The sequence below is a fragment of the Myotis yumanensis genome, unplaced genomic scaffold (genome assembly GCF_028538775.1).
Source record: "Myotis yumanensis isolate MYYU_CA2020_CCGP unplaced genomic scaffold, mMyoYum1.0.hap1 SCAF_6, whole genome shotgun sequence".
In the NCBI taxonomy this organism is placed as follows: Eukaryota; Metazoa; Chordata; class Mammalia; order Chiroptera; family Vespertilionidae; genus Myotis; species Myotis yumanensis.
The window spans coordinates 75,920,535-75,941,281 of record NW_027223757.1 but is presented as its reverse complement, the minus strand read 5'-3'; the positions used below and the strand labels follow the sequence as shown (position 1 = coordinate 75,941,281).

Here is a 20,747-nt window from a genome sequence, read left to right as displayed (position 1 = left end):
AAGGCCCAGCACACCTTACTGCTAGGATTATAGAGGATGCCAGTCTTGGTTAGAAATAAGCTTTCTAAAAAATTGTTGTAAGCTACATGAGGCAGGGAAAGGTTATAATACTGGTTGAAAACCTCTCAAATTGATTATGCCTCAATTTTATGAGGTGAGCCTGACAATGTATCATAGTAGCTGAGATGTAACAGTAAGGTTACAGATTTAAACAGATAGGTAGGCCCATCTCTTAGGCTCAGGAAGGAGCGCGCACATGTGCTATATCCAGCATTCCTAACGCTCCCAGTTAGAAGGAATCTTCTCCTTCAGTACTTCTCCTTCCATCACTGGTTCCAACATATCTGCCTGGCAGCATATGTTTTCAGGGTTATCTTCTTAACCAGACAACATGCTTCTGAAAGATGAAGAGAAACTTCCTAGTTTACTGGGTTCTCATCATTTACTATCACAATGAACAAGAAGAACACTTTTGTACCAATCGCATAACCTAAATTGCAATTACTTTTGTTAGTTCTAATTTTGAAATAGTCGAAATCCTTCCTTTTCAAAAATCACTCTTAGCCCACAATTTAGAACATGGGAGGGCAAAAAGAGCAAAGCACTCAAACTCAGTTTGAGCTTTACAGATCAGCCAAATGGATGACACTTAAAATCCTAACAAACCCAATTCTCCTTAACTAAAAAATAGTGAGCCTCGATCTCATTAAGCAAATGAAACAGAAAAACATCAGAACACTTATCAAATGAGAAAGAAAAACAAACTTACTTCTGGATAAAATCTAAATTCAGTTAGAAACCTTAAGAATTCCCTGAAGATTTTTCAAACTCAAATTTAAGGCATTCTGAAGTAACTGTCCCTACAGTCATCTTGACCATTCTGTTCCAGTGCCCCAAATGGTTCCTTATCCTCTTGGCTTTTTGTTATCTTATTTAATCCTTCCCCCACCAACTTCAATACATTTATATTTATTTCCAATTCTAGTTCATACAGACACTCAAATAACTAACTCAATCTTTAAGAGTCAAACTAGAGCTGAAACGGATTTCAGTTCAGTAACCTTGCTGTTGAGAGGTAATAAAAAGTGATACAATAAGACAATGCTTTCTCAATATAAAATACCTAAAACCACAGCGATTTATTTTATTCCTTCTGGAGTTTGTCCCCATCCTAGATCTTTTTGCATCCAAAGGATGATGAGGGGAAAAGACAAAATTAAAGGGAAAATAACAAAACAGGATATACAGGCCCTTCTGTACACAACACAGATTCCAATGATTAAATTGAACCAGCTTCCTGACTTTGAATAGCATGTAGGCGGTACACCCAGAGTTATAGCAATATCTATGTGCCTGAACACACACACAACTCTAAAAGTGTATGGCCAAAGAACATAAAATGCACTGCAGAGTGACTCATTCAAATCTGCGTAATTAACACATCATTTGGAAAAAGCAAAAATAGCCACTGTACTATTCTCAGTACACAGATCATAATGCCCTACATGTAACTTAGGGACACTGCTATTTGGTGCCCATTAGTTGTCTTTTTTAGTGTAGGGAGAATAAGGGCCATAAAAATAACCTACCGCTCTTTGTGAGATACCCATCTTTTAAAAATGCACACTACTTTTTCTACAATGACAATCTTTTAAATTTCATTCCTAAATGGCTAAATGTTATCCTACTAGAATAACAGTCATTAATGTCTCTGAGCTGTTTAATCAAAGGCACATTCAAAGACTATTATATTGTTTCCTGTTACATAGCATTGCTAGGAATGACCTGTACACAATAACCCTCTAGTTATTTAATGCAGGTTTGCACAAGCACAAGATGCTTTATTCATCTGAAATTAGGCCAATAAATATAATCTTAATTGAGGGTGATGTAAGTACCCAGTACAATGCTGAACATACAGTACACTGTGAAATATTTGTGGGATTAAAGTTCAAGATAACAGTTAACATTAAATTTTTTAGTATTTATGTTGTCTTTAAATGGTATTTACCAAGTTTAAAATAAAAGTTTTCCTTTTTAATACTACAACAAAAACATTCTGATACTGTACCATTAAGGTACGGGTTACAGGGAACTTAGAATGTAAGGAAAGGCTAGACATTTTATAAAATACATATTTTTTTTTAATGTTTTTTTTTTTTAATATATTTTATTGATTTTTTACAGAGAGGAAGGGAGAGGGATAGAGAGTTAGAAACATCGATGAGAGAGAAACATCGACCAGCTGCCTCCTGCACATCTCCCACTGGGGATGTGCCCGCAACCAACGTACATGCCCTTGACCGGAATTGAACCCGGGACCCTTCAGTCCGCAGGCCGACGCTCTATCCACTGAGCCAAACCGGTTTCGGCTAAAATACATATTTTTAAATTTCTACCCTCTGGAGGTGAAAACGGTGCTTAATTAGGCAAACAATCTACTTCTATAAGACTCAGAAGCAATTATAGGCATGTCCCTATTTAGGGAGGTTATACTTTGAGAAAATTCCTTTGTCTCTAAGCCACCCTACTGAAATTCAAAATTCAGGGTTGGGGCCCAGCTCCTCTATTCATTGTTGGCTCTCCCACGGGCCCAAGCCTACAGTCCTGACTCCTAGGAACTACCTGCTGCTTCTCAGAGGCCCAGGTTTCTGCTTACACTAACTCCAAAAAGAAACCCATTGCCCTTTGAGGGTTAAGGTTCTAGTGAGAGTTGATGACCAAATCAGTGCCCAAACAGCATCTTGCTGCCCCCTCTGCCAGGCCCTTAACCCCCATATGCCTGGTCCTTTCATCCACGCAAGGGAGTCCTGTGCTGGGAATATTGTGAGGAGCCAGGCAGGTGGTTCCTGTTCTTGAGCTTACACTGTGGCTGGAGCCGCAACCAACACTACAGAGCTAAATGACCTGCGTGAGTGCTTGAGATGTGCACATCTAATAGGAGAATATGGTCCTGTCTGGGAGACCAGAAGGCTTCTGGGAGGAAGGGGACTGCCCCAAAGGAGAGGGTCTGCTGATGCTTCAATATAAACACAACCTCCCACAGGATTTCCCTGTCTGGCTGGTCAGAGATGCAGATAAACTGGCCCCATACCACAGGGATCATGCTACAATAGTCCTTTTCTAGATTATAAACTGTTTTAATGCTAGTGACCATGATTTCTGTCCAGAAGACTATTTCCTCATGTGGCAAAATATAAATGACTAATATTTTTAAGCACTCTCAACCATCTAGTTCAGAGGTCCTCAAACTTTTTAAACAGGGGGCCAGTTCACTGTCCCTCAGACATTCCACACATGCGCACTGCAGGCCCGGGACGAGTCGGCTGCTAAGCAGAACAGGCAGCAGCGGCAAAAACACCCGGCGGGCTGGATAAATGTTTTCGGCGGGCCACATGTGGCCTGCGGGCCGTAGTTTGAGGACCCCTGATCTAGTTGGATGACACCCTTTTCCATATCTAGCACACAATACCCAAACTTGGAAGACCCAAAAAGGCGCTAGCCATAGTGACACTTTAAAAAAAAATCACCTATACTTAAATAGGGAAGACCTGAATGACAAGACCAAAAGAGCAGCTGAGCTTAAAACAGTGGTCAAAATTCAGTAAGGAATTCTAATATAGATGTAATAAGGTTTGATATGGCTCAGAATTCAGTTTAAGGCAAACTCCCGGGTTAGATATGTCTAAGGGTGATATTACTAAATATCAAAACCACTGTTTTATGTGGTAATATCTGAGCATTTGGGGGAAACAAGTATGAAGCAGAAATTGTAATGTGCTTCTGTATAGTTGTGTACATGGTGTTTTAAACTGGTAGCTGTTGGTATGTCAAATTAAACTGTGCTACGTCCCCCAAAGAAATGTTTTAGCAGTGTAGTCTAAAGGCATATAAATTTTCATAATATATTTTGACTCCTGCTTCCCCCCTCAATATGAAATATCATCTCATACCGCAGAATTACACAGGTGAACTCAAGGAAGTTTACACTTCTGAAACCAAAATCATCGTGACCTCACTCTGACCTTATCTTTGTGGGCAGCCTACAGAGCAGCAAAACAGCAATAAATTTCCTACACGATTATAGTAACTTCCCTGAATCATTATCTTGGTCCACATTGAGAAAACAAGTTCTTCACGTGCCAAGATTAGTGACATGAAACTTAAGTGACAAACTTTAGGACTTTAAAGGAGAAAGAAACTGGGAGCTAATGGGAAAATTGTGGTGGATCTCTTAAGAGGGACAATGACACCTTTCACTAAAGGGAAGAAAAAAATCATGCTGTTCATTACTAGGCACAGGTGGCTATTTAGAGTTAAAATTCAGTTCCCAAGTCCCACTAGCCAACTATAGCTAGTGCAAACAGTTCTATTACTGCAAAAAGGTGTACTGGACAGCATGGACTACACCCAAGAGAGAGCAGAACCCTGGAACTGTACCCGGACATACGAATTCATCACATGGGAAATCCCCGCATGTAGATCTGCTCTTTCATGGCCTACAGATGGAATGAGACTTTCACTTCTGCCCTGAGAATTTACATTAGCTGACTTTTTTTTTTTTTTTAACCATACCACTACACTTCAGGCATATGAAGTTTTCAATTTCTTATGGTTACGGCACTCCTATTATTTCTAAACCAAATCTAACAGGACCCAACCAGTCTTCTCACACAAATGAACCTCAGAAAAAGTAGCATATCAAGTAAAGTTATCAATGGTGATGTTTGCTACGGCTGCCAAGTTAATGCAGACAGTCTGCAATTGAGAAACCTGAACCTAAACCAGAAGACTGCTCCTCCTAAAGAAACAATGTAAGTAATTTTTATTTACCTCAAAATACCTGTACTTGAGTATAGAGTTTCTGGGTTCTAAGGACAAGTGAATTCCTTGGCTCATTCCTGAGAACATACTCCCCTACCAGAGTCCAAGGAGGGTATTCTGGTTCCCAGATAGAGGCTGCTTTGGATCAACTGCTCTGCAGTGCTCAGCTGGAGGTGGGGCAGGGGGTGTGAGAGGGAGTGAGGTCGCATCAAGAATCTGTAGTGGGTAAGGTCCATCAAGAACCTCTAAGGTGGCTCCTACCAGGTACAGAGAGCTCAGGACATTAGCAGAGGCAGGACTGTTGCTACAGAACACCCACCCTCCAAAGGGAACCACAGCTCAGGGCCTGATACACTACTAGAGAAGAGCAAGCGAGAAAGCAAGCACGTTCCCTTGTGACATCTATATATATAAAACCCTAATATGCAAATAGACCAAACGGCAGAACAACTGGTCACTATGACATGAGCTGACCACCAGGGGGCACGTGTGGAACATGGCGGGTGTCAGCTGCGGCGGGATGGCGGAGCAGGTGAGTGGGGGCACCAGACCAAGGCAGGGGGCCAGTCGCTGTTATCAGGGCGAACCTCTGGTGGTTACTGAAAATTCTTTGTTCCCATGCACCACGGTCCTGCCCAGCACTCGCACCTGCTGCCAGCGCCGGCCCCGCTCACACCTGCTGCTGGTGCCAGCACCAGCCCCAATCGCTCGGCGCCATCAGCGGTGCGAGCAGCAGCTGCAGGCCCCAATCGCCCCTCTGGGCTTCTCCACCTCCCCCTGCTCCTGAGGGGCGATCAGGGCTGCATCGCAGCTCACATCTGCTGATGGCACCAGCCCTGCTTGCACTCACTGCTGGCGCAGGCCCCAACTGCTCCGCACCATCAGTGGGTGCAAGTGGGGCCAGCACTGTCAGTGTGTGCGAGTGGCGGCAGCGGTGGGAGCAGGGCTGCCAGCAGAGAGGGGACCACCGGGGTCCACAGCGGGAGGGGCTGGGTGGGGGTGCGGAGGATTGGCTGAGACCTGCCCCTGTGCCCACTGCCACCTTGAGGCCCACAGTTCCTTTCAAGGTGCACTGGGCCCCTAATATGTTCATAAATTAGATTGGCTTAAATTCAGGGACTGCCTATGAGAAAATCAGGGTTTTAGTTCTTAGGAACTGGTGGTAGACTAACCCAGCTAAAGAAGAAGGGGGGGGAAAGAGTGCTTTCTAAAGAGACCGAGAGCAAATGCTACCACAGAGGCATTCTAACTCCAAAGTAACTGCTGTGCTCAGAGGGGGCCCACCTATGCCCCACACCCACCTCCCCCCTTTGACAGTGATTCAAGACCTCCACATTTAATGCTCTTCCACCATCACAAGAATCTGAGCAGTTCCTCTTTCATGATCACATCTCGTAAGGGGCAGCACTGGGGCTCTCCTTCAGGAATTACTCCTGGGTGGTAGGACAGAAACCACCAATAGACCTGCTTCAGATGGGATTTGGAAGATGAAGAATCTTAGTAACATAAACTCCTTCACTGCCATATTTGAGATTCCAGTGAAAGGAGCAAGCTCTCAAAGAGGTAAGTCAAGCTCCTGACGGGCTCTGATTCTGGCCTGCTACCTGTTGTCCTGGGATGAGGCTGGCACAGTCTGCATAACTATCAAGTGAGGTCAGCCTGATCTTCATTTAAAGGGCCCGTCCGCAGCTGCCTGGTCATCATAGGGCTCTGCTGCCAGCACATTAGCTGGGACGCTGTGGCCACATTACCAAACCTGTTAACTTTTGTCCTGCAGTCCGAGAAATTGACAAATCATATTCAGTATTATAGTTTTGAAGGAATACTGGCATTCACTAAATGGGAATCATTGGCACCCATCTGGTAACGAAAAATACTTAAGCCTGCATCTGTAGCTCTAAGACAATTATATTTTCATTCAGAAACAAACAAAATCCTACTTTCTTTGTTGACACCACCCCTTCCTCTATTCTTTCTTCTTTTCCTTTCACCTTCAATCTCATCTCAAGTTGCAGCCTGTACACAGTCACAGAGCTCTTTTCCTTCAAGGTATCTATCTGGGAGGTGGTCCCTAGGTGAGCGGCTAGGAGTGCAGGCTTTGGAGTCAGTTTGAATCTTAACTTTTTCAGCTTTTTTCTTTTGTAAAATGGGGAGAATAGCTACCTCATACAGCCACTGGGGGGAATTACATGAAACAATGCATATAAAGAGCCTACAAGAGTAGTATGTACAAATTCCACCCAAATGTTAGCAGTTATTATTTCTAGCTCTAGGGCCGTGGTACACTTATTGAGGCAGAACAGTGTCTTATATGTGTTTTTCAAATGCTGGTTACAACCCCTTAGAGGGCCATGGTGGGTTGCAGTCAATATTAAAAATTTTTTTTTAATTAAAATCAAGTAAAATATCAGAATCTGTTATTTATGGGAAGGAAAGTACTATTTCACCAAAATGTTGTGTCAAACAGCATTTATTTTAGGTACTATTGGTCTCAGTCAAAGGTGAAGCTACTAGTGTAGAAACCTGCCCAACACTACAAGTAGGCAGACCGTGCTGGGCTCCTTCACCACGCAAATCAAGTCACTCCCTCCTGGAAACGTTTAAAAGGCTCACAATCAGCAAAAAATCCAACCCTCTCACCAAAAGCATTCAGACCATCTTCCTCCTCTGCTTCCTCCCTCCGTATCAACCCGGCCCCCATCACCACACTGCAGCCACACCGGCCACCTTTCTGTTTCTCCAACAACCACTTCAGGGCCTTGACGCACTTTTGTTCTCTCTGCTTGGAAAGGTTTTAGCTCAGCCCTTCAAATAGTTGGCTCTTGTGGGTCTCAAGTCCAATACCTCTTCAGAGAAACTTTGCTGACAGGCCCCAACACCAAGACCCTCTTCTTGTCCCCACCCCCTAGAGCACCAATCACACAGTGCCTCCGGGACGTGTGCAAGGTGGCTACCTGCCCAGGGCCATCTTCATTTTCCCTCACTTGACACAAATATTGTAACTATAGACATTTGGGATGTGTTCTGATCTCTGGGCCTTAGTTTCATCATCTGGAAAATAAGAAGAAAAAAAAAACGAAAGAAAGAAAAAAAAAAATACCTTAATGTCCCTTCCAACTCTAAACTACTATTTCTGTAATTAAACTCTTTCAGAAATCCTCTTAGTATATAATCATCAATTTTTATTTTACTCTCAAATACAATACATTATTTACTCTGCATTGCCAGGAATGTAATTTTACTCAAATGCATTTTCTTGTCCCTTAAAGCTTACTCCTTTTTAAGCATGTGATGTCTTAAAAAATTGTATGTGTATCGGTGGAACTCTTTCTAAAACATCCTCTTCTCCTATCAACAGGAAGAAACTAATACACCTCCACTTTTTATTAAGACTTCGGACTTCATTAGCAACTTCATTTCTAACTAGAGTCCAAACAAAGCAAGGTCCTAGAGACCCACGGCTGCTGTGTCTAGATCTGCATTCACAGTTCCTCTCTCTTAATTGGTCTCTCATTTCTGCTTCAAGTGATATTTTGTACTTCATCCTGAGCTGGAAACCTAGATGAAAGAGCTTGCAGGAATTGTTATAAAGTCAGCGATCTCTGGGCAAGGACCAGAGACACACTTCCAGGAGTAAAGTGCACGAACTCTGTACTTACAGGACTTTTGTTTGCTTCCTAGTTCTAACTCTTTGAGTAACACCCTGCAGATCATGACCCCTCCATGGCCAAGGTGGCCCTGGGGGCCCAGCGGGGAGGACTACCACACTTAGCACAAGCAGGACTGTTGAGAAGTGTGCTAGAGAACAACATATATCCCAAGGACCTTATTTGTGTCAATACATAAATATTTAGAGAAAGAAATGGAGGAAGCAACCCCAAATAACCTTTTACGTTCACCTGGAGCAGTGGTCGCCAGCCAGTGGTCCGTGAGGTCGAAAGGTTGGTGACCGCTGATCTGAAGCTTACAGTTCTCAGAGTATATACTTTACAAACAAGATTACAAAAACAAACTGCTAACTTTCTTGTGCTTAGGGTCAACTACTACAACCCCTAACTCTTTAAAAAGCTTCCAAGAAGTGCCAGCCAGCTTTCACGGGTCCTTCCTTCATCTTTACTCTCTCTCCAGAGCATTAAAATATGTGAAACTCTGTGCACCCCAGCCCTATGGGTGATCCAAAAGTGGCAGAAGTTGCAGGTTTAGTCTTACTAATTTCCAGGAAAAGGGTCGTGGAGTCTCTCACCTTAGGGTTTTGTTTTAGGGCTGCTAAGTCAGCATCCACTTCAAAAAGAAAGAAAAAACTGACTCCAAAGGACTAAAAAAGGAGCCCGCGGGGAGGGAGATAAAGACAGTGGGTCTGTGTGAATACTGATGTAATCAGGAACTTCTGGCTTGGGGGTTCTTTTGTAATGTTGCTGTAGAAAGACGTTTAACTACCAAATCCTGACCATAACAGACACAAAAATCTAAGAATACAGAAAGCTCTCCAAAGAGTGTCCAACAGAGTAGACCCTTCACCATATGAACTCTCCAAGGCATAGTGATCTAGAAAATTAAGTTCTGTAGATACCTATATAAAGATGTATCCAAAATGAGCTCTCTGGCTAGAAGTCTGAGGCTTCCTCATACTTCCCATCTTCTTAAACAATGTCTGAGAAACTGAACCTTCAAGTCGAGATTCAGGGTCGCTATCCTAGCACACTCAATCCATTACAATCGCTTTCAATATACAACAGAGACAACTTAGCAGCCACAGAGATGCTACTTAAGTGACCCAAACTCACATGCTTTCTCAGTTCAATACCGTTTTCTTTCTGAAAATTATCACCATGATTTCAAGGACTCTACAAGCTCTGAAAACATGGATGGGCTCTGTGCCATTTATTTTGGCCAGAAACCAATTTTTGCTCTTTTCCCAAGTTCTTAATATGTTTGAAATAGGTTGCTGCCAAAGTCTGCAGTCCCTTCCTAATCAGCAAATCCAATGGCTTCATTTCTGCTCCCATCCTTCCACACCTCTGGAAAGCCTGCCACACTTCCACACACAGCGGTCCTCCTCCCCTTCCCAGATCGCACACTAAACCTGTCCATTACCTGTGTATTCATCAGGGTTCTCACCACCACCAAGGTTTTCCTCTCTCTGGTTACCTTGCTCTCCCCACCTTTAGGTCTGTGGCTGCGCAGGCACACACACAGCCAGCTCAAATGTTGCTCCAGCCGTCTCCTCACTGTCCATCTGGTAGAGGTAGTACAGGGCTCCTTAATGGTTCCAAACCACAACAGCAAACCAGTTCCCTCAGAAACTAGGTCCACAGGGATTCTTACTCACTTGGTCATCTAAGCTGGTCCCTGGGTGAGAGACATAATCACTCAGGTGCCAAGTACTCAGATTCCTCATCAAAGTAGCTCTTTAATATGCATAACTCTTATTTTTAGAGCCTTAGGCTAGACCAGCCGTGGGCAAACTACTACGGCCAGTGGGATCCTGCCCAGTGGGATCCTGCCCGTTTGAAATGAATAAAACTAAAAAAAAAAAAGTACCCTTTTATGTATGATGTTTACTTTGAATTTATATTAGTTCACACAAACACTCCATCCATGCTTTTGTTCCGGCCCTCCGGTCCAGTTTAAGAACCCATTGTGGCCCTCGAGTCAAAAAGTTTGCCCACCCCTGGGCTAGACTCTCTTCTCTCTCTCTGTAGAGATGCCCTGTGCATCTTGTCTCTAGTGACCCTTCCAAACCCATTTTTTCACACTGTTATCAAAGGAATCTATCTAGAAGAAAAAGAAAATCTCCTTCCATCATTCCTGGACTTATAATACCATGTCTGCCCTCATTGGCTATTTTATTATAAAGGACCTTCAACCGCCTGAACCCAATCCACTTTTCTACCTCAACTTCCAGCCATTCCCTATCCCCTGCTTTAGTTCTATGTTATAGCAGTACTCCCTCAACTTTAGGCACCTTTAAAATTTCATATTTGCACATGCCCTTTGAAATCCTACCAGAAGGTCCCCCCATCTATAAGACTCCCAGGATGTCAGGGTATAGAGCAAACCCACCCACCAACCACTGGTATTCTTCAAAATGATTAATCACAAAAACAATATGTAATTATATATGTGTTTTCTGATGGTCTTAGGCGACATGATCCCTGTGAAAGGGTGGTTGAACCCCCAAAGGGGTCTCGATTCACAGGTTGGTGACCCACAGGTTGAGAACCGCTGCTCTAGATTATGGGCAGGGAGGTGAACCACACCCTGATTGAAGAGATGGAGCTGAAGGTCTGAGGAAACCAAGTCAATCAGAGGTCACAAAACCAACTACCAAAAGAAGAGAGCTGCTCATAAAACCCTGGGTCCCCCTTAAAGATTCAGTAGTGAATTAACCCACACATGTGAGGCAAGAATTCAAAGCTGGGGCAGGCTGTCCCCACAAGTCATAATGGAATAACTCCTAATTTAGGATCACTGGGGAAAGTATTCATGAAGGTCTTGTCTCAGTAGAAGGGAATTAGCCCTAAACTGAGACTTCTCCAGATCTGCCTAATAAATTGTAAAAGCAGCCCTTCACCCATCGGAAAACACATATATAATTACATATTGTTTTTGTGATTAATCACTATGCTTTAATTATGTTCAATTTGTAACAATGAAATTGGGGGTCACCAAAACATGAAGAACTGTATTAAAGGGTCGTGGCATTAGGAAGGTTGAGAACCACTGCCTTAGCCGGTTTGACTAATTGGATAGAGTGTCAGCCTGCAGATGGAAGGGTCCCAGGTTCCTTTGCAGTCAAGGGCTCGTACCTGGATTGTAGGCTCCTCCCGGGGCTCATACAGGAAGCAACCAACCAATGTTGTTTCTCTCACATAGACATTTCCTCTTTCCCTCTCTCTTCCACCCTCTCTAAAAATCAATGGAAAAATATCCTTGGGTAAGGATTTAAATAAATAAATAAATAAATAAATAAATAAATAAATAAGGCATTGTGAAAGCAACACCTGAAAGGAACAAACTATCTCCAAATAACTATATTCCAGGAACAAAGAATACTTACGAATACCTTTAGTAGTATACAAACATCAAGTACCCAACAAGGTAAAATTCATAATGTCTAGCATCTAATCAAAGATTACCAGACATACAAAGAAGCAGGAAAACACATTCAAAATGAAGAGAAAAACACCCCACTGAACCTGACCTTTAATGACAGAGAGTTAACAAATACATTAAAACAGTGATTAGAACTATATTCCACATGTTCAAAAGTGAGTTTAGTAAGGTTGGAGGATACAAGATAAATATACAAAATTTTATTTCTATATTCATGGTATGCAAAAATTATGTTTACAGTTGTTCGTATGGAAATACATTAATAAATAATAATTCTATATAATAAAAACCTAATTTGCAAATTGTCCCCTCGACCAGGAGTTCGACCGCTCACTATGACGTGTGCTGACCACCAGGGGGCGGCACAGAACATGGCAGGCGTCAGCGATGCAGCATTGGCAGCAGGAGGCAGTGGCGGCACTGCTGGCCCCGATGGGCCCTGACGAGAGCAGGACCACGGTGGGATGGTGGAGCAGCTGATCAGGTGGTGCCAGGCCAAGACGGGTGGGAGCAGGGGCCCAATCGCCCTGCCCATTGCCCCGCAGATGGCGACAGGTGATGAGGGAGCCGAGCGGGGGGCCTGGCCCCAACCTATCGCCCCGCAGATGGCTACCAGCTGCCAGCAGGCCCTGATTGCCCTATTGGGGCTGGGCCCTGGGCAGGGATGGGGAACTGGGGATGGGTGGTGGAGACCAACCTCCTGCAACGCCTGGGCAGGGGGGCTGTGACCTCTCCCTGGCTACCTGGGGGCAGGGGTGACGGGGATGGAGGTGTGGTGAGAATGCGGAGTATCCACTGAGCTCGCTCTTACTCCCCCTGCTACCCAACCCAGGGATGGATGCCAGGCAGGCCCACGAGGAGCCCGCCCTGCACCCGCACGGCCTCTTCTGGGTGAGCTGGACCACAGCCACTAAGACTGCAGGGGCTGGTTGGGCTCCCCGTGGGTTTGCACAGGAGCAGGTCTGCGAAGCTGGCCAGGAGAGTGCACTGCCCACCGGCTTCCATGCAGGACTGCTGGCGGCCCAGAGGCCCCACTGCGCCCCAACACATGGCGTCTGGCCGCGCTCATCGCATCTCCACGTGGGGACTCAGGCACCGTGACTCAGGCGGAGATGGGCGCGAGGGGGCCTGGGGGCCCAGAGGTCAGCTGGGACCTGCCCTTCCACGCAAGATGCTCACGCTTCAATCGCCTGCCAGGTCTAGGGACCACATCTGTGCACAAAGTTCATGCACCGGACCTCTAGTACAAGAATATTCTCTTTCACTTACCACAACTGTAAGCCTACTTCTGTCCCACTCTGTATTAGCAATGAACCAGAAATTAAAACTTTAAAGGTAATATTATTTATAATAGAATAAAAGAATACAAAACACTCAGTGATAAATCTGACAAAACTTTAAAGGCAATATTATTTATAATAGAATAAAAGAATACAAAACACTCAGTGATAAGTCTGAAAACTACAAAACACTGATGAAAGAAATTAAAGAAACCATAAATAATTAAGAGATGTATTTGTTCATGGACCAGAAGACTCATTATTGTGAAGATGTCAATTTTCCCCAAATTGACCTATAGATTCAATTCAATCCCAGTCCAAATCCCAGCAGGGTTTGTTTTGTTTGTTTTTGATAGAAATTGCCAAGCTGGTTCTAAAATTTATGTGGAGATTCAAAGGACCCAGAAGAATCAAAACAAGTTAAAAAAAAAAAAAATCAAAGTTGTAGAGTTAACACTATCTTATCGCATGACTTATAAAATTACTAGAAGCCCAAGGAACTATGGGCCACAAGGCTGCAGTAGGCACAGGGGCGGGTCTCAGCCCATTCTTCACGCCCCCACCTGGCCCCTCCCACTGTGGCCCCCAGTCCCGTCTGCCAGCAGCGCCGGCCCCCGCTCGCACCTCCTGATGACGCAGAGCAATTGGGGCTGGTGCCAGTAGCAGGTGCAAGCAGGGCCAGCACCATCAGCAGGTGCAAGTGGCAGCTGCTGCCCTGATTGCCCCTCAGGAGCAGGGTGAGGTGGAGAAGCCCTCAGTGGCTATCAGGGCCGGCAGCTGCCACTCATACCTGCTGATGGCGCCAAGTGATTGGGACTGGCGCTGAGCACTGCCAGCAGGTGCAAGTGGGGCCAGCGCTGGCAGTGGGTGCAAGCGGGGCTGGTGCCAGCAGCAGGTGTGAGCGCCGGGCGGAACCACATAATGCGGGAGCAAAGAATTTTCAGTACCAGAGGCTCGCCCCAATGACAGCGACCGACGCCCTGCCTTGGTCTGGCGCCCCCAATCACCTGCTCTACCATCCCACCGCGGCCAAAGCCTGCCACGTTACGCACACGCCCCCTGCTGGTCAGCGCACGTCATAACGACTGGTTATTCAGTTGTCCAGTTGTTCCAGTTGTTCCACCATTCGGTCTATTTGCATATTAGCCTTTTATTATATAGGGTAGCAATAAGAAGTGTGGTACTGCCATAAGGATAAACAAACCAATGAAAGAGTACAAAAAAATCCAAAAATAAAACTACATTGACAATTGATATTAGCTAATGGTGCAAAGGTTGTGCATGCCTTCAACAGTGGAGAAAAGGCAGTCTTTTCAACAAATGGTGCTGGGGCAATATGCAAAAAACAACTGAAACCAAAAATCCATACCTTGCACCATATACAAAAATTAACTCAAAATGGATCACAGACCTAATTGTAAAAACCTATGATTATAAAACTTTGGGGGAGAAAAAATAGTAGAAAATCTTTATAAACTGGGATTAAGGCACTGCCCACTGGCTTCCATGCAGCACTGCTGGCGGCCCAGAGGCCCCACTGCGCTCCGACACATGGCATCTGGCCACGCTCATCGCATCTCCATGTGGGGACTCGGGCACGGTGACTCAGGCGGAGGTGGGCGGGAGGGGGCCTGAAGGCCCAGGTGCTGCCCAGGGCCCAGAGCATAATTATGCCCACCAAAAGCATAATCTATAAAGGAACAAATTGGACTTTATCAATATGAACAATTTCTGTTCTTCAAAAGACACAGTTAAAGAGAACGAAAATAGACTATGAGAACATAGGTAGGAACATTTTGCAGATGACTTACTCCACAACACATAAAGAAATCTCAAAACTCAGTAATAAGAAAGCATCTCAAATAGACAAGTGATTTTAACACTCTTGACCAAAAATATAGAGATGGCTAATAAGCACATAAAAGATACTCAACATCACTGGTCTGTAGGGAAATACAATTAAAAATACAAAATGAAATACTACCTCACACCTATTAGAATGGCTAAAATTAATGAGACTGAGTATACCAAGTGTTGGCAATGATGTGGACAAACTAGAACTAGTATACACTGCTGGTGGAAATGTAAAATATGGTACAACCACTTTGAAAATGTTTGGTTGTTTCTTTGAAAAGCTAAAACACATCATTCCTAGATAATAATAAAGACTTAAGCATAAGTCCATACAAAAACTTCTGTTTATGTTCATGAATGTTTTGAATTATTGTAATAGCTAAAATTTGGAAATAATCCATATAGTGAATAAACAAATTGTAGTATATCCATACAATGGAATACTACTCAGCAGTTAAAACAAATGAACTACTGACATATGCAACAACATGAATGAATCACATATGCAGAGTTTAAAAGTGAGACCAAAAAAGTACAAGATTTTTGGTCTACATGATTTCCTAGATATAAAACTCTAGGAAATTCACACTAAGCTACAGTAATATAAAGAAGATCCCTTAGAGAAGGGGAGGGAAGGGGGAAATTGCAAAGAGGCACTAGGACATTTTGTGGTGATGGTTGCACAGGTATATACATATATCAAAATTTATAAAATTGTGCATTTTATATATATGAAGTTTACTATATGTCAATTATATCTAAATAAAGCTGTTACAATATTTTAAAACGAACTTGGTTAGCCCTGGCCAGTTTTTCTCAGTGGTTAGAGCCTCAGCCCACAGACTGAAGGATCATGGGTTCAATTCCGAGTCAAGGGCACTTACCTCAGCTGCAGGCTCAATCCCCAGCCTTGTTGGGGTGTGAACAGGAGGCAACCAATCGATGTGTCTCTCTCACATCAATGTTTCTCTCTCTCTCTGCCCTCCTCCTTCCCCTACATTCTCTCTCACCAAAAACAAAACAAAACACACACACACACACACAACTTGGCTAAATCATTAACAGGGAATATTAATTAGCAAGCTCATTAGGATATGGTCCATCCAATAATACCAGCAACATCAGTAATGCCCCATATATAGTTTAAGTTTAACAATACATTCAGATGACTTGAGTATCTAAAAATGTTCAGAAACACAAATTCTAATGTTAAAGGCTCAATTAATATTCTGATAACTTTTCTCAAGATATGGGATCTTAATAAACTTTACCTAAATTTACAACTTAAAATGAAGCTACACATAGAATACTAGTAAGTACATTGGCTAATACCACTTCTAGACATTACTATAAGTAGTATTAGAAGTGATACTCTAGGCATTCCTCTTCACAGAGGTATTCGACAGTGATATGATGGGGATATAGTAACTGGTTCAGAAGTATAGAAACATTTTTCTAGAGGAGCCAGCTGTACAGAAGTATTAAATCTTAATAACCCTACCAGGAAGTTACTATAGTCCCCATTTTGCAGATGACAAAAACAAGGTTAAGAGAGATTAAGTAATTGCTACACAAAACTTTCCATTAGACTAAAATGACTATGTTTTTGTCTATTCCAGATTTTTAGCTGAGGATTATGTTACTTTTGTTATAGGATCATAATCTTATTGACTGACAAGCCATGCATTTTCTAAATAGTCACTTAAGCACTCTTACAAAAGCACACCTACACTGGCAAATTTGTAGCTCAAAATCAACAGATGTTACATTAACCCTTAAATCCCACCACCTCAGTTTTATACATGTTAAGAACACACTCATAAATATTAAAGAGATATATTTTCCTCTCAAAGTTCACATGGACTTTTCTAATTAGAGGACAATTTACATTCTTGCCTTTGAGAGCCACACAACATTGGATTAAAACATTTAAGAAAAATTATGTTTGCTTTTAAATGTTGTGTTCTGGCACCTCCACAACCTGTAGAGTTTGAACTCTGTAAATGGAGATTTGATGAAATCTCATACATTGTAAATAATCCAAACCCGGTATAATATGTTTAAGAAATGGACCTGGAGTCAGACAGATTTCAATTCTGATAATGCCTCTGCCACTAAATAGCAGCAAAGGGCTGGCAGGTAGCTAACACTAGAGTGATTATCAAGGAAAATTCAAAAGTTGTATTTATTGCCACATTTGCACCATAGCTTTCCTAGGTTTGTCTTTTAATATGCAGACTCCAAGTTATAAACAAAATCTATACCTGAAAAGTTGTGTGTGAGCTGTGAAGAGAGAAGTGCATACTTTTTTGCATACATTCTATGTTTAGCAGCAACAGAGCACCCAGGGATATCCATCTTCTCCCCTCCACCCCCACCCCGTCGTGGGGCAAAATGAACCTATGAGTTCCTGGCACCTAGGAGTTAGAACTTCTATTTCCAACAGAAACAGAATAAATGGTGGCAAGGGTTAGCACCTGTCACACAAAGGTAAAAAAAAAAATGCATCTGTAAGCTGATCTTGGACTCTACCTATCCATAAGGTTCCCACTTTTTTAGTTCCAATAAGCCAACATACACACACCTTTATTATACAATCCATTTTTACCATGGGCATTGGTGACAGCCATTTCTATTTACTCAGCAATCTAAAGATTATCTCCAGGTGAGTTTCAAAGACTAACATACTAGTTTGAAAGATGTACATTATTTAAAAATGTATTCCAACTGTACTTAAACTGTAAAAGCTGGAAGGGAAAGAATGTCCAACTCCCTCACTTGCCAAATGAGGAAGCTGAGGCTGGGAATCACACAGGCAGCTGGGCAGGCCTTGGAATCCAACACCAGTGAAACTCCAGAGCCAGGGTTCTTTCTGATTAAACAACCAGAGACGAGCAGTGTCCTAGTAACCAGGGCTGAGCATTTCTAACGTGGCAGGCTCTCCTGCCACAGTGTCAAGGCACTTTTTTCTTCTTTTTCAATCCAAGTCCATGATCTGGTAAGCACAACACCAAACCTTCCCAGGAAGAGCAATATTTTGGTTTCATGTTAACACTGTCCAGCATATCGCCTCCCAAACACCATTTTCTGTCGGCCAAGGCTACTCTTCATCTCAGGGGCCATGCTACCCACCACACCCTTCTCTCCTCTTATCTGCCCAGCCAGTTTCTCAATTACTGCCCTAGGCTCCTGTATGAAAACAAACTGCCTGCTGTCTGCCCCTGCCGGAAGACTTCGATTCAGCAAATGTGGTTGTGAATTCCTACTGTGTGGAAGGGTTAGTGCTAACACTGGAGTAATTACTCTACTGCTCTTTTTCACAGCCTCATCTCAACAAGGAAGCCTTCCACAATAAACCTGGCTTTCCAACTCCTTTAACTGAAACCGTAGTAAGAAATAATCTAAATGTGACCCAATACACACTACCTCAAATAAATAACTCAGAAGTTTGACATGATATTCTTTACTATGCACGAACACATCAATATTCTTCATAGTATTCCATTTTTATAAAAGTCCTGGAGAGAAAAAAATTCGAAGGGGGACAGTAGATAGATCATAAAATACACACAATACACAAATGAACATATAAAATGCCAGATGCTGTAAAGAAACAATGAACTTTTGACTAAAATTGAAGAATTATCACCAAACATATACTGTACCCCTTTTGTGATGGGAAAAACAACAACACTTATAGTAGAAATGTGAATTACTGGCCATTATACTTTTCTAACTTAAAACTGCACAATTCCTTCAACTGCAAGTAGTAGAATTATGTTCCAGTCTTAGAAACAGAAAAACTTTTCCAGGGATAGAGTCTGTATTGGTGGAGCAGCACCTTGACACTTAGGTCCAGAGTGAAAGCAATGTCTAGAAGAGAAACCATTTACACCTGACCACACCATAGATGTAAGGCGAATAAGAAAAACACAAAAAATATAAATGGGCTCTTCAAGAAGTCATTTAATTACCATAAGTGTATACTGTATACCTGTGTTTTTTTTTAAAAAACGGGAAGGAGAGCACAAAATGCTTTGGCAGAAAAGAGTAACTCTAACCGGAGGCAATGCTTTCCAGATCATTCCAATTAAACTAAGGTTCAACATATTGAGAACCCAGAGACATTTCACCTCCAGGCAGAACATATGCTGAAGCGCTGATGTGTAAAGTTTAAGATGCTGGATTTAGGCCATGGAAAGGTACTAACAGATCCCAATTATGAGGCGCTGAGTTCCCAGTTAGAATTAAACAAGGCCAGGAGGTCTCCTCCTCTTCAGGGGCAAAAGAAGTTCAGTTTCAATTGATTCCTATCGTGTGTGCGTGCAAAGGGGGGACTGATGAGGAGTTGGAGGTGCAGGGCAGAAGGGAACATCCTTTAGACCTGATTCCTAATAACGACGGGCCTTCCTTCCTAGGACAACTTTCCTTTCGCTTTAATACCAACAGTGCATTTTGAGATGAGATCGCGAAAGGCGGCCGGCAGATAAGTCTCAGAGACTGTAAACTCCCCGCGGCACCAAATGTCACGCCTTTTCACGGTGGAGCCCTCCCAGTGTCCAATCCACATTTGCTTAGAGAAGGAGGAAACTCACATGAATGAGTGAGTGAATGAATGAATGAATGGGTGAGAGTAGCCCGGCCGGAAGGCTCAGAGCAGGGCCCCACGCCCCAGGCAATCCTGGACGCCCAGTGGGAGAGGGCAGGGACGGCGAGCCGGGGCAGGGAGGCGCCCGGGGACCCTGGGGCGCCGTGCAGGGCGCAGACAGCCGTGGGGTCCTGGGGCCGGGGCCAGGCTCGCAGGTAGGGCCTTGCGGAACAAAGGCGGCGCAGGGTGGCCTGACAGGGCGGCCCGGGGGAGGGGGCGGGGTATGGGAGTCGCGGGCGCTCACCTCATCGCCCCACTTGAGCACGTCCTTGTGTCGGTCCTTGACGGCGTGGTAGATGTGCAGAAACTGGAGGATCCCGTGCCGCCGCACGTGGTCGGCGTGGCGCTTGGTCTCCTCCCAGCTCAGCGGCGAGCCTTGGGACAGCAGCCCCATGGCCGCCCCCTCCTCCTCCTCTCGGGCGCTGACGGCGGCCGCACGCTCCCGGAGCGGGGCGCGAGCCGGACACTCAGCTGCCCGCAGGAGGCAGCGGCGGCGCCAGCTGCTCCGCCCCGGGGGGGGCGCCCTCGGGCCGCAGTCGGCCGGGGGAGGGTCCGGTCCGTTCCGGCTCCCCCGCGCGCGGTCCTGACCGCCCAGGGACCGGCCCAGGGGTCCGGCGCACCACGCGGGTTGAGAGGCAGAGGACGTGAGGGCAGGCTGGGCGGCTCTCGGCCCGGCAGCCTCGCCCCTCGCCCGCCCCAGCGCCCGCTCCTGCTCCGAGGCGGCGGGGCCGCGGCGGCTCCCGCTTCTCTTTGCCGGTGCCCTGCACTGGCTCCTTCCTACTTGTGACCAAAACCTGCGCCGCCGCGGAGCATGCCCAGTCCACCCATCCGCGCGCCCGCCCTTCCTGGGAGTGATCCGTCGCTCCGGATCTTATAAACTACGGGCTGGGGGGGCGGGGGAAAGGGGCGGGGCCGGGGATGGGGGGGCGGGTCGGAGAAGGGCGTGGCCGAGCGCCGGAAGAGACCAAAGCGGGCTGCAGGGGGGAGCGTGCGCAGGCGTGGTTAGGGCGGAGTCAGAGGGAAGG

General features: G+C 44.6%; 1 protein-coding gene across 5 annotated transcripts in view; it reads right to left on the bottom strand.

Annotated features, from left to right (window-relative positions):
- The window catches only part of GCLC (glutamate-cysteine ligase catalytic subunit), a 46,331-nt gene extending 25,789 nt beyond the window's left edge, over positions 1-20,542 (bottom strand). For all 5 annotated transcript variants that reach the window (XM_070418403.1, XM_070418404.1, XM_070418406.1 and 2 more), the window contains exon 1: positions 19,967-20,542. In XM_070418403.1, coding sequence (XP_070274504.1) covers positions 19,967-20,116 — 150 coding nt within the window. In that variant the 5' untranslated portion in view covers positions 20,117-20,542. The remainder of the gene's footprint in view (positions 1-19,966) is intronic.
- Between the last annotated feature and the right edge of the window lie 205 nt (positions 20,543-20,747).